The sequence below is a fragment of the Caloenas nicobarica genome, chromosome 2, assembly GCF_036013445.1.
Source record: "Caloenas nicobarica isolate bCalNic1 chromosome 2, bCalNic1.hap1, whole genome shotgun sequence".
Classification (NCBI taxonomy): Eukaryota; Metazoa; Chordata; class Aves; order Columbiformes; family Columbidae; genus Caloenas; species Caloenas nicobarica.
Window position 1 is genome coordinate 11,585,497 of NC_088246.1, and position 12,713 is coordinate 11,598,209.

The window sequence follows — 12,713 nt, forward strand, 5'->3', positions numbered from 1 at the left end:
CTGCACAACCAAAAGTAAATCTCCCCAGGAGATGCTAACATAAGGAGACGGGCAGCAGCCGTAATCCACGGTGATTACTAAAATCCTTTCAGATTTGATGAATTCACTCCTTGGCTGAATAGCTGCTACTCTAATTGCAGCGGCACCGTGGTGCTGGGATCACTCCTGGAGGTGCGCACAGCGTTGCTTCGAGTGCCACCCCATCCGGCCACCACTCGTGGCACCGTACTCTGCAAAAATCACAGGGAAGTAACGTTTTCCCAAGCAGAGAGGTTGTGTGCCTGGCAGCGCTGTTTGCTTACAGTGTACATGAGATAAGGAATGTCATAAAAACAAATAATGAAATCCCGTACATTCCCGACAGAAACCCAAACACTCCGTAGCTTCTCCTGCAGCCTACTGCTTGTATCATGTTTCAGGAACCATCTCTGCGGGTTTAAAGACAGGGAAATTTGAGACATGGACAGCTTCTGTAAGTTTAAAACAGAGGAATTATCAAGGAAGGTGGTCACAGGAGGGACAGGGCTCAGACTCACAACAAGGGTTTTCCTACTTGCACAAATCCGTTCCAGCGGATAAAACTGCGAGAGCAAATGATGCCATTTTAAGCTGCATCGCCTATTTTTCAAGCTGAAGCACCTGGCACATTAACGGTGCCTAAAAGTCCCTGGTGGAGGGGACTTACAGTACCTGAGGTACAGCAAAAGACAGACAACCGTCTCAGCAGAGAAACCCTGCCCTCCGATTTATTTTCTGATTATTTTAACTACGGCTCTTTTTGCAGTTCTATAGGTTTCACAGACTGAACACGTTGGGTAGGACAGGTCAAGAGACATGGTGTCAACCTCAAAATAATTCAAATTATGTGCACGGACACAGATGATGAGAAACCTCTTACCTCCGTTTGCATCTGTGAGTTCTGTTCTTCTCAGGAACCCCAGATAGCCAGTTCGAGCCCAAATAGTCTGTGTATCTCCAAAGCTGAGTCTTGAATTAAAATGATCTGATTGCAAAGATTCATCTCCATAGATGGTAAAATACCCACTGGCATTGTGAGTGCTGTGAACCCATATCTAAGTCAAAAGCAATTACACTGGTATTAATTAAAGTAGCTTTCCAGAAAGAAGCATTATTGAAAATTCTTGATGCAAATATTTTCAGTCATAGCTACAGAATACTATAATGCCTTTTAGCATTGTAGTTGAGGAACATACAGAGCACCGGGCTCTTTCGATAGTTCTCCCCTCCCGGTTCAGTGTATTTACTCCAGCAGGGCATCCTCCATGAGCACCAAACAGATTATTTTAAAGGGTGAGGCCAAGGACCTTCACCTGTGGTGAAGGATTTATTTCATCTAACTCAGGCATCATAGAAATATTTATGATTTCATAGTAATGAAATCTTACGGACGAATCTCACAAATTAGACTGGAGTTTTAATTATGACAAAACAAATTCTTCATTTAGTTAATTAGATCTTTAACTGCTTATTGAAAACATTTTTTCTCTCTCTAGAAACATAAAATAGATTGGAAAAACATATAGCCTTGCTCAACTCAGCTAATGAGAGTACTTCAGTGCATTGAAGCACAATGATTATAAAGAGAATAGCACTAGAAAACTATGTAGCTGAAATTAGACTAATCAATAAACTCGTTTTTTCATGTAAGTTTCCATCAGAATTAGCAAAGCGGCAAGTAGAAAATACAGTTAGGAAAAGATGTTTTAACAAACTTGAGCTATTATTAGTGTTTACCAAGTATGCTACTAACAATGTCAATAAGGACACAAATATCATGTAACACACCAGATCTGTATAATTCACAATTTTCTGAACCAGGTATTTGATAAGACATATCATAAACCATTGGCATACACAATGACAGCTTTATCTCTCCAATTTAGTTCAGAGCATACAAAGGTGAAGTTTTCATGCCTTACCTCACCAAGATGAGAATCTCCTAAGGGTCCTTTTGTTTCTGGATTAGCAATAATGATACGTACTCCTGGGAGAATCTATCGAAAAAAAACCATGAGGCAGTAAGAAAACAGATCCCGGCTTGTGCAGTTGTATGCTGACTCTTGGTCCCCAAAAAAACTTCATCAGCAACTAGAAGAAACCCTTGAAAAGTTAAAGCACACTTATACATTGAAATCGCCCAGAGATGTAATAAATTCTGATATATCTAGGAAATGCTACAAAACCTCTTCTCTTTGTGAAAGCTGTTCCATCATTAAAAACTCCTCAGAAATAAAATGTTCACCTACAATGCAGAAATCCTACCAAATGGCCCAAGTCTCTTTGAGAATATATACTAGAAGATAAAAAAAAACCCCATAAAACACGCGAGCCCCATGAAACTTTGGCCTGTACCAAAAAGAAAGCCAGAGGCACCATGCAGCCTCCCCAGGACAAGGGCCTGCCAGTGACTTCATGTAATGGACACGCAACCAAACAGAGGTGGGCAGATGTTAAACCCTGAAATGGCAAAAGAAGCGTCCTCTGCCCATGAGTGTTCGCAAAGCCGTGGTTAGAACGCTTGAGGTGAGCACCCACAGCGCCGCGGGCAGTGGGTGAGCAGCGAGGGCCTCGGTGGCTTCAGTCTGCACAGCTGATAAAGCCTCCCTCAACACTGAATTAATGCAAAAATTATCAGAAATGGAAATCTACTGGAAATATTTACCACAAAAGGTATGTATAAATCTTCTTCCAGTACTTACTTTTCCTGACTCCATGAGGGGCAAACTATGTGGAGATCCTCTTTCGACTAAACGAACCCTGTAAATACATGTAAAAATAATATGCATAATACGCCGTTGCATTTATTTGCTTTTCATTAGTATTTGTTTCTAAAAGGAATAGTTAACCATCGCAGAGAATAATGTTATTTTTGGAAGAGATGAAGCTTATATCCTGTAGAACATAATCAGGCCCAATATTTAATCTTAGTCAAGACTCATGACTGGGAAAATAATGAAAAAAAAGATGTGTGTGAATGTTTTCTTAAATGTTAAATTCTTCAAATGTAGTTGGTGCCTTTTATTTGTTTTTGATAGACTTTTGTAAATGGAATTCCATGCACAAATCTATTCACAACAAGAGGGATCTAAAATACTGATTTCCCACAAGAACATCATAAATGCTGGGGCACAGACACAGAAGCACGTGAGCTGAGTGAGCAACCACATTCCGCAAGCAGCTAACGGTTAAAATCCAACTCATATTGAAATAACTCATAACCTGGCCTCAGCTTCAAATCTGCATTTGCAATCTTTTAATTATTTTCAATGGACGGTGGTTGATAAACATTTTAATATAATAAAAAATCATTTAATGAAAAATGTTATTACTGCTGGGGTCACACCCCTTCTCTGAGTGTGGCTTTCTGCTCCTATCTCTCCCTTTCTTAGATAGCTTGTTTTCCTACTAAAAGAGCAGAATGGCAGCTCTCTTTCAATGATATGATAGTTTGGAAGGAAATTCCTCATTTAACCTTAAAAAAGTACTCAGGAGGTTAGAATGAAAGAGATTTTAAAGTCCTAAAATAGCTGATGATCTCCGCCAGTAAATGGTGAAGAAAATTTGGCAACATCTAGGTATTCCTCTGTCCTCAGTGAGATAACTTCAAAGTTCTAACAGCCCATGAAAACCTTAAACTTCCCACTCCTGAACATTTTTCCTAATCCACTTAACCAAGACAAATCTGTACTTCTGTCAAAAGAGCTGTTCATGCCCCTTTCCTCCCCTCAGCTCTGTGATTAGAAAGGAAGAAAAAAACCCAGGACAAGATGCCTAAAAACCAACCCTGTAAAAGGTAAAGATGAAACACCAGAAGAGAGGAAGACAAAGATAGGAGCAGACGGGTGGAGAACTGGATCCAGTTAAAGTGATCATAAAACTGCAGTCTGTTAGCAGCCATCACGATAGATCATTTTCGGACTGTTTTGAGGTCTTTTTATAGACAGAGTACCACAGCGCTCAGTTTGGGAAAGGAGAGATGAGACACAGAGAGACCTCAGTGAGAGGTCCCTTTGGAGAAGAACAAAGCTTTGGCAGGTTCAGCCCTTAAACATAAAGGAGATGGAAAAAGATATGGTGGTTTTTTTCTTTTTACTATTTCTTTGCTCCAAAAGTTTTCCATAAAAGCTGGGACTGTCGAGGCCAAGGCGGGAAGAGTGAATAATGTTTTATCTGCAGCTCTGGGAAGTCTCTCAGCCTTGATGGTCGGGGCAGGGCTAAGCCCTGTGGCATTGCCCATCGGTGGGAACAGTTCCTGGCACTAACAGAAAAAGACGCACCTCAAATACCCGGCAATTTCAGGCCGCTTTTCGAAGTCATTCTGAGAGGAAAACGATGTGAAGTGCCCTACAAGGGGCACTGCTGGGAGCAAGCCTGGTTAGGCAGATGCAGCCTGACCTGCTCTCCTGCAAGGAGTGTAACAGGAACCACCTTCCAACGCTCATTCAACTGCGACAAAACTCCCCAAGAGAGCCTGAAGCACCAACTACCACTTCTCTGTGCTACCTTTAATGTTATACTGTCCTTGTTTTACACTGTATTGCTCTCTTAAACCTCTGCTGTGTTACAGGTGTGCACATGCACCCGTGTTTTCTACAACATCTTCCGTTGAGCCTCCCAGCAGCTGAAGAGCAGAAGGGCCACCACTGGATTCCGAGCAAGAGCAGTGAAGCTACGACGTCCATCTGTTCAACCAGGGACACAGATACGGGGCAGCAGAAACCTGGGCCACAGGAGCTTCGCTGTAAGGTGTGCATGCAAGGCTAAATTAATTAACTCTAATAAAGGGTATTTCTACATAAGCCACACTTGCGTTGCTGTTCAAACTGGCAAGTCAAATCACAGGAGCATGCAGCAAAGGCTTTAAAAATAAATCTGCACATATGGAAACAAAATCACATATTGTAAAAAAATTGTTAATAATGCCTATAATTCTGCCTTTTTATATACAGGGTGTTTCAAAAAGATGGACCCAATTTCAAAGCAGTAGTGATTTCAAATTGGGTCCATCTTTTTGAAATATCCTGCATGTCTTTGTTCCGTAAAATCTGTATTAGTGTAGAAACAGAAAATGCCTTTAACTGAGTTCTTCCAAAAAACTAACATCTCCGATCTTTACATACGTATTTGCAGACAGGTTCTTAGAACTAGTCATCATTGCAACCGCTTGGCATTTCCTTTAACAGACGGAATTACCTTATTTATTATTTACCAGCATTTGTCAAATAGAGAAAATCTTTAAAAGAGGCAATTTAAAAAACCTCAGCCATAAGCACTGCTAAGAGTGATGGTGTAACAAAGGTCAGGAAGTACTTTATTTGAATTTAAGATTGGTTTAAAATTAATCCAATTTGGATAACAGTAGCAAAAAACATCTGGGGCAGGAGAAGTGTATGTCAGAGCTTCCAGCTGCCCAGAGATACCGCTGGCCTTTGCTCCCTTCCCGTTATTAAAACATGCCTCAGTGAAGTGTTGCTGAACTCCAGGCCTAGCAGGCATCACATATAATAAAGCTATATATTCAACAGTCAATTAAGTGACTACTGGAAATGAATCAACGTTCATAAATCTGATCATCTCTTTCCTCTTTGCTTTCAGCATCTGGTATCCCCACGTTGTTCTTATTATCACTACCATATTCTTCTAGTTCCCTTCCCCACCTGTTCCCTTTAACCTCGCCTGATTTTTTAGCACATGACGATCCAGAAGGCGCGATTTCTCACTTTCCAGTTCTGTTAAACCTCTCCCACTCTGTGCTTTCCACCAGAGTTATCATGGGACCGCACTAAACATAGAAACAGCATTTCCTGGAGGTTTTCTGCGAGGGCCCTGTTAGCACTCAAAAATTTGGACTCCTTTTTAAAAAGTTTCTGCTAAGCTCACAATTCATTTGGGAATATGCTGTTAAACCTCTAACAAATCTGAAATAGTAAAAGATATTTTGCCACAAAGATATTTCAAAAAAACAGAAGTAAAACATTAGATTCTGATGTTACTGACTCCTATGTGCATACTTAATTTTAAGTGTGTAATAGTTGTATTAACTCTGCTGGGAGTAGCACTGTGAATAAATTATGGACATAAGGCAATAATTTTTAAAATGAGTTTTACTGTGCCTCAGCATAAAATAACTCAATTGTTCCCACTCTTCCCCAAGAGATTTCTATTTTTCCACTGACATACACAGACAGCAGACACGACCAAAAACTTCTTAGCTTTCCCCCTTGAGTGAGCAGCATCCGTCTCTGGGCTGGGCTGGTAAAACGGCAGAGCACAGGGCACATCAGAGCCTTGGAAAACAACGTCTCTGAACCACCCAGGTGATGCTGGCAAAGAAACCCAGGGCTCCTTACAGCCTTCTTAGGACAACATTAATAAACCTTTTCCAAATTCACAAATAATCACAACATGCTCCTAGACAGCAGAGGTCCAGAAAGGGCAAGTCCTGTTTCTCTGCAGTGCTCCAGCCGTTCTTTGTCGGGAGTGAAAGCAATCTCTTAGAAAGTGAGTCCGGAGCCTCCCCGCCGTGTTCTGCTGCCTCCGAGTCATGCCGGGACGGGCAGAGGAAAACACGGCAGGAGAGCCAGCCTGGGAAAAGAGCCTGAAAATCAAGTGGATGGGAGAAAAATGCTGCTCCTGGGTGTGAAAACGACTTCTGCAACTTCTGGTGGTTTGCAGCCAAGCTGAGAGGGAAAATATAAATGAGTGACCCCATGTAGGGCAGACACAGAGCACCTCTCCCACCAAGATGTCTCACTGGAGGGGAGAGGCAGAAGATGTTTAAGAACCTTTGCACTGTTACAAAGCTATAAGCAATGATGATATGCAGTGAGTCTGTAGTATTTACATACTATAGTATAGGAGAGTATCATTTTTAGAATTTTTTTCACTGGTTCCTAAGTCTCTTCTCTTAAGAAAATCTCTAACTGGAGCTCTAGAGTTGAGAAAGTGCCCATGTTTCGAGGTCTGGCTACTGGGATTTACTAAGGAATGCAGCTACAACACTCGTATGTACTAAACTTCTAGTTACAATTTAATACATTGGACAGATTGCATCTCCTTTAAATCAAACACTTACTACAGGAAAGCAGGACTGAAGTCTGACTTTGGGATGAAAACTGGCAAGCTTTCACAAACTGGGCACTGTAGTCACTGCGCAGCAAAGGGGATATCAAAAGACAGTAACAATGTCTTTCTGCCCAACTATCTTACATGAAACCACAAATTCTGTTTATGTTCTTTTTTTAGATCTGGTCCCTTAGGTGACGAAAAGTCTCCAAAATATATTTCACAGCTTGCTAGTGTTTCACACTAATCAGAGAGTTTGTCAGCAGAGCTATTAACTATCGCTTTGGGAATCTGCAGAGTGGTACTAACCGACATTACGATGCCCAAACTGGGCAAACCTTCACAGCCGGCTGTGCTGTTGCTCTGAGAAAGACTTTGGATTCTGTGATTCTAATAGAGATGGAAAGAAGCTATAAGGTCATCCAAGTCTCACTCTCTGCCAAGAAAAGGCTGTTCCCTGCAGTGCACTCGAGTGCTTTGTCTACTCCTGTTACAGTATTTCAAATGATGGGGCTTCTTCCACTTCCCTTCAGAGTTTATTTCTCAGCTGAATGTATTTCAGAGTGTGGAACCTTTTTACTCTGCAACGCTTGGCATGAACCATTCTCAGCTTCCTCTTGGTATTTCTAAGTAGCTCTCCACATCCAATTCAAACGAGTTTTTCCCACTGAGTTGTATTTAAGAACAAAGACTTTGCCTTTTACCCTAACACTTGGCCAAACCCCACGTCTTGAACTTTTTTCTTTCCTTTATAGCCATTCCCAGGAGCTGAGCCATGGTAACTGCCCTCCTCCTCCTCCTCGCCAGTGTGTGCCAGCATCTTCTGCTGTCAGCCAGGCTTGGGCACCTTCCATCACCTCCAGCTCCTGTGCCCCTGTCTCTCCTCCCTCCTGTCCTGGGTGTTCTGTTCTCACACCATGTCACTTTGCAGTCCTGCCAGTGTGCAAGCCCAGCTTCTCGGGTTCTTTAACACCAGCTATTTGGCACACTGATTTCTTTCGGTAGCTGTTTTGGGATGCTGCCACTCCTGAAAACCTTCAGTAATAAAACCAGAGAGGATGTGATGCACATATAACCTAATATATATTGAAAATACACTGTATATAAGTCCCCTCCTTGCTTTTCCGTGGCAGAAAGAAACAGCCGATGGTCTCTCTGGTTTCATTCCGGCCCTATTTCTTAAGTTTTCCTGCTGATTGTCATCTTACATTAGAAATTGAGCTTGTGGGGAAAAAGTGGATATTTTCTTATCCTGCAAGAAATTAACATTTTGAATATTTTTGTGTATTAAACTGGAAAAAAAAAAGCGAAATATGGAAAGAAGCTGTAAACGGAATCTAAAAACAATGCTGCAGGTCAGAAAAAGAGGTTATTTTTGTTTAGTGTTTCAGTTTTTTTGCTTTGTTTTGAAATGTAAGTTAATTAACTCTCCAAACTGAAAATGCTTTTCATAAGCAAAAATTCAAAAGCTAAAGTCGGGCGTTTTGACCACTTTGAGAGTTCTTTTTGCTTAAGCTGAAAATGATCTGTCAAAACTGACTCATTTGATTTCAACACAATGGTCTCTCGTCTGGTGAAAAAAGACAACCGCCTAGTTCATTAGAAATTTTAACCAAAATGCAATTGTAAGGCATTTAATGCCTGAGAGCACATACGTTGTCATGTAGTTATATCCACAGCACAGCGATTTCCCAGTTCTGACTGGAGTGGCTACGAACTATTGCCATCATCACCACCTTTCAGATATATCTCGCTGTCTAACGCTGAGATGGTGCCTGGGTGCCAGTGGGATCCCGGCCTGGACTCAGGGCTCTTTGACACTCAAGACTTTCAGTGCATCTTCTCTTTAATCAAATAATAAAATATCTCTCCATAAGCTATTCCAGAATTTACAAGTCAAGGAGCTTATTCTACCAAAAACGGAAATACGGATCAAAGAACATAAGCTCTGCCTTCCCAAATGACATACGCAATTCAAATATCCCGATCAGAAAAGCAGGAAAACGGCATGGCTGAAGGGAAAATCTGGATAATGAAGAAGAGTTTCCTTGCATCATCCTGGTTTCCTCACAGCAGTTTTCCTCCCATCACATGGCAAATTCAGATACTGGATAAATACAACTGAGACTGAAAAAGGGAGTTTTGGATTGAGGCAAACATTAGCCAACGAAATGAACAACCACTAAATCTTCCATATGTCTAGGATATATTTTAATCCTGTTAATTTGATAATCAACAAGTTCAGTTAGAGAATTAGCAGTAAATCACTTCCTTTAATGTAAAGACTTTTCTTCACTATAAACCTAAATTACACTTCATGTCCTAAATTCCCTGAGGTTAAAAGCAAACAGCTTCCAGTCCTTCAGATGCCTGAACAAAGAAGCTGAAAAGGTTACACAAGGATTTAAGACAGTTCAGAAAGTTGCAAAGGGATCAAAATGAAGCAGGAACTCTGGTTCAGGATGGGAATATTCAGAGCTTCAGAGATTAAAAATGTAGTAGCAATTTTATCATATAAGACTATTGGAATATGTAAAAAGCAAAGCCATGTCTGTTTTCAACCTTGGAGTATTTTAAAACATTCAGCTTTCATTATACCTCAACCACATTAAACTTGTTTAAATTAACTTTGCACGTTGTGTAGAGCACAATACACAACTATTTCAGGGGAATGAAGTGGTCTGGGACTCGGAAGAATGTGTTCCCTTTGCTGGCCCCACCTCACTCCTGCTGTGCTCCACCAGGCACAGCATCACCGTTCTCCGTGCTGCGGGTTCACATTTGCAAAACCAGGCATAATACTGCTCTCGGTTGTTACCTTTTTGTTTAGATTACAAACCTCCCAGGACACGGTGTTTATCACTAATTGTTTTTAAAGCACTTTCCATAAACACGATTGTGTTCTGATGATCGTGTTTAATGCAACATGCTGCTTCTATTTTGGAACCCTTTATCTTCCTGGTTCTATTTGAGGAAAAGAGACTCCACACATAGGGAAAACTTTTGTTATAACAAACTTCAGATCTGAAAACATCCTCATCTAATTGAATTAGTTTATTTGCTGTTAACAAAGAATGGAAATAGTTTTAGCTTCTCCAATGCAATACTCATGTTCTACACTCACAAGATATAATCACAGGTGGAATTTCTGAAATCAGGTAATTCTTTCACCTTATCTTGCTACAAACTTCAAAATTCACACCACCAGCTGACTCACCTTGCATTTTTGGGGAAGAACTTGCAGAAAGTTCCCTCTCCTTAACAACCACCAGGGACATTTCCTCTGCCTGGAAAACTTCAACACATGGAGCTATTTTTTCAGTTGAATTAAAAGTGCAGATTATCGCTCTGAAGAAAAGGTCACGGTGCCATGAGCAGCAGCGCCTTGTACACCTGAAGGCACTGAAAAGGGACTGTGCGTTTCACAGAAGACTTATGGGGAGCCATGGCTGAGCATCATGAGACTTTTCCCAGAAGTAAGCTCATCTTCTGTAAACAGACACTTCCAGTATATGCAATATTAAGAAGAATACGTGAGGCTTGAAGCGACATATTAAGGGCTACTGAAAAGAAGCATGTAAGAGGATATTACATCTCTAACCAAGTTAGTGACAGAACCTTATACAAATATAGGATGTTTTTACTTTTTTTCAGAGTTCTCCTTCCCGACCCTAACCATCCAGTCTTCCCTGGGGCTAGCAAAGCCCGAGTGGGTTCCAAAGGTGACAGAGCCCATTTCCCAGGGGTAACCGCCAGCACAGCACCCTCCGCTGAATTATTTGTCACAAAAAACTGTCAGCATGTGGGACAGCAAAGGCCCTGTTCTCCCACAGAGGCTGCCAAGAGAAGAGGGCAAAGGAAAAGAGGGCTGGAAAGCCCTTGGGAAGCTCCATCTCCTCCAGCACACCACAGCCTGTGGCCAGGTCTGCAGAAGCTACAAAGGTTCGCTCCAGGTTTTACATGTCCTCATTAAGTATTTTTCCTTCCAAAGCAGGCGTCTCTATTGTGAAATGCACTCGAAGGTAGAAGCACTGGGAAGCAGCACTTTTTCCTCCATACTGAAACAGTAAATGTACACTGTGTTGATCACTCTTGGCATTTTTAAAGAACCACTCTCAGTGCTCTGTTAATAGTATGTAGCAAAATGAGGGAAACAAAGCAAATTATGCTTCAGAATACACTATCTGTAAAAATCAAATACATAATACATTTTATCTGTAAAGAAAATGGAAGAACAAAAATTCCATTTTTTAAGACATTCCTGTATCTGTATGGTTAGACTAACGGCAAACTCAGGGTGAAAGAAAGAGGTATGGCTTCTAAGGAAAAAAAAGGAAGAACTTTTAATAAATCTTCCTCAGAAATGCGAACGGCCAGCTTGCTTTATCAATTCCCAGCTTCTGATTGAAAGAGAAGGACCTGTAACACCAACGAAGCTCAGTATACTCTGAAATGGGAAATGCCCCTTTTTTTAGCAGCATCAGACATTCTTCAAGAATAAAAATGCTGGCACACATTAATAAGCTGGAATATTATTGGGAAATTCAAAACCAGTTTGTAAATTCGTAGTTCTACTGATGTTTGAAGAATCACATGCAAATGGCATTTGCAAACCATTACACAAATGTACAACTGCAGTACACCTGCCTCCCTAGAAAGCTACGCCTTTTTGTTTTCCCTTTATCTTACTTGGTACATGACAATATTCTCTTTCCCCTAAGCCCTCCAGGGAAATATAACTGGAATTTCTTGATTTGTAGTCAAAGTATGCTAAACCACATCCTCTTTCAAAAACCACATGTAGAGCCAACTCTTATTGTCCTGTTCGACTAAAATCATAACATTCTGATCCCTTGAAGATGATTTTATCAAGGAATAAACAGACTTTTTTGAAGGGAGGAAATACCTCAAGAGCCAGTAATCTTGCCTTAGAAAGCACAGAAATGGTTTGCAGGGCTCCCATCCCCCTGGTTTAGTCTCATGGCTCAGCGTGATTGGGACAAGAGGGGGTGACTTCCCATCTAAAAGTTACTGGATGATTCTCACTTTCTCCTGCTCTGCAACAGATGTTGATTTATGCTCGGAAAGATGAAGCATCTTTCTAAAGTCTTAAAATAGGTGCATTTACAAATGTTGTTATAACTCTGGATCCTCAACATGTAAACAGTGCAATCCCTTAGACCATATTTGCTCCTCTTCAGCTTCCCAGGTCATCGGCTTTATTCCCTTCCCGATCACCGACCATCCAGCGCACTGAGGTTGAACAAGCCTCTTGGTTCATTCCTGACGCAGGATTGGCAAGAGAACTTTTCCTCCTCTCTGGACAGACGGGGACTTCTTGAAGTCAGAATTGGAAGCGTTGACATGATGCTTATGAGCCCAAATTAACTTTTCTTTCTGGGAGATTTGTTTCCCATACACCAGAAGCAGTGCCAAGGGGATTTTTCAGACAGCAGTGTTTGCATGGCAGAAACAAAACACGATGCTGCTAAAAAGCCACGGCTGCATTTCCTGAGCAAAATCACGAAGAATGAGGAGGGTTTTGTCAGTACCATGACAGACAGCTTAAACTCACTAACGGGATTCTGCAAGTTAATAGGCAAAACGCGTAAAAGCCAGACATTTCT

At 41.2% G+C, this 12,713-nt stretch overlaps 1 protein-coding gene across 7 annotated transcripts in view; it reads right to left on the reverse strand.

The window, feature by feature from the left end:
* DIP2C (disco interacting protein 2 homolog C) overlaps positions 1–12,713 on the reverse strand; it is a 323,874-nt gene that overhangs the window by 9,113 nt on the left and 302,048 nt on the right. For all 7 annotated transcript variants that reach the window (XM_065627299.1, XM_065627298.1, XM_065627302.1 and 4 more), the window contains 3 exons: positions 2,721–2,778; positions 1,941–2,015; positions 899–1,073 (listed from right to left, as the gene is read on the reverse strand). In XM_065627299.1, coding sequence (XP_065483371.1) covers positions 899–1,073; positions 1,941–2,015; positions 2,721–2,778 — 308 coding nt within the window. The remainder of the gene's footprint in view (positions 1–898; positions 1,074–1,940; positions 2,016–2,720; positions 2,779–12,713) is intronic.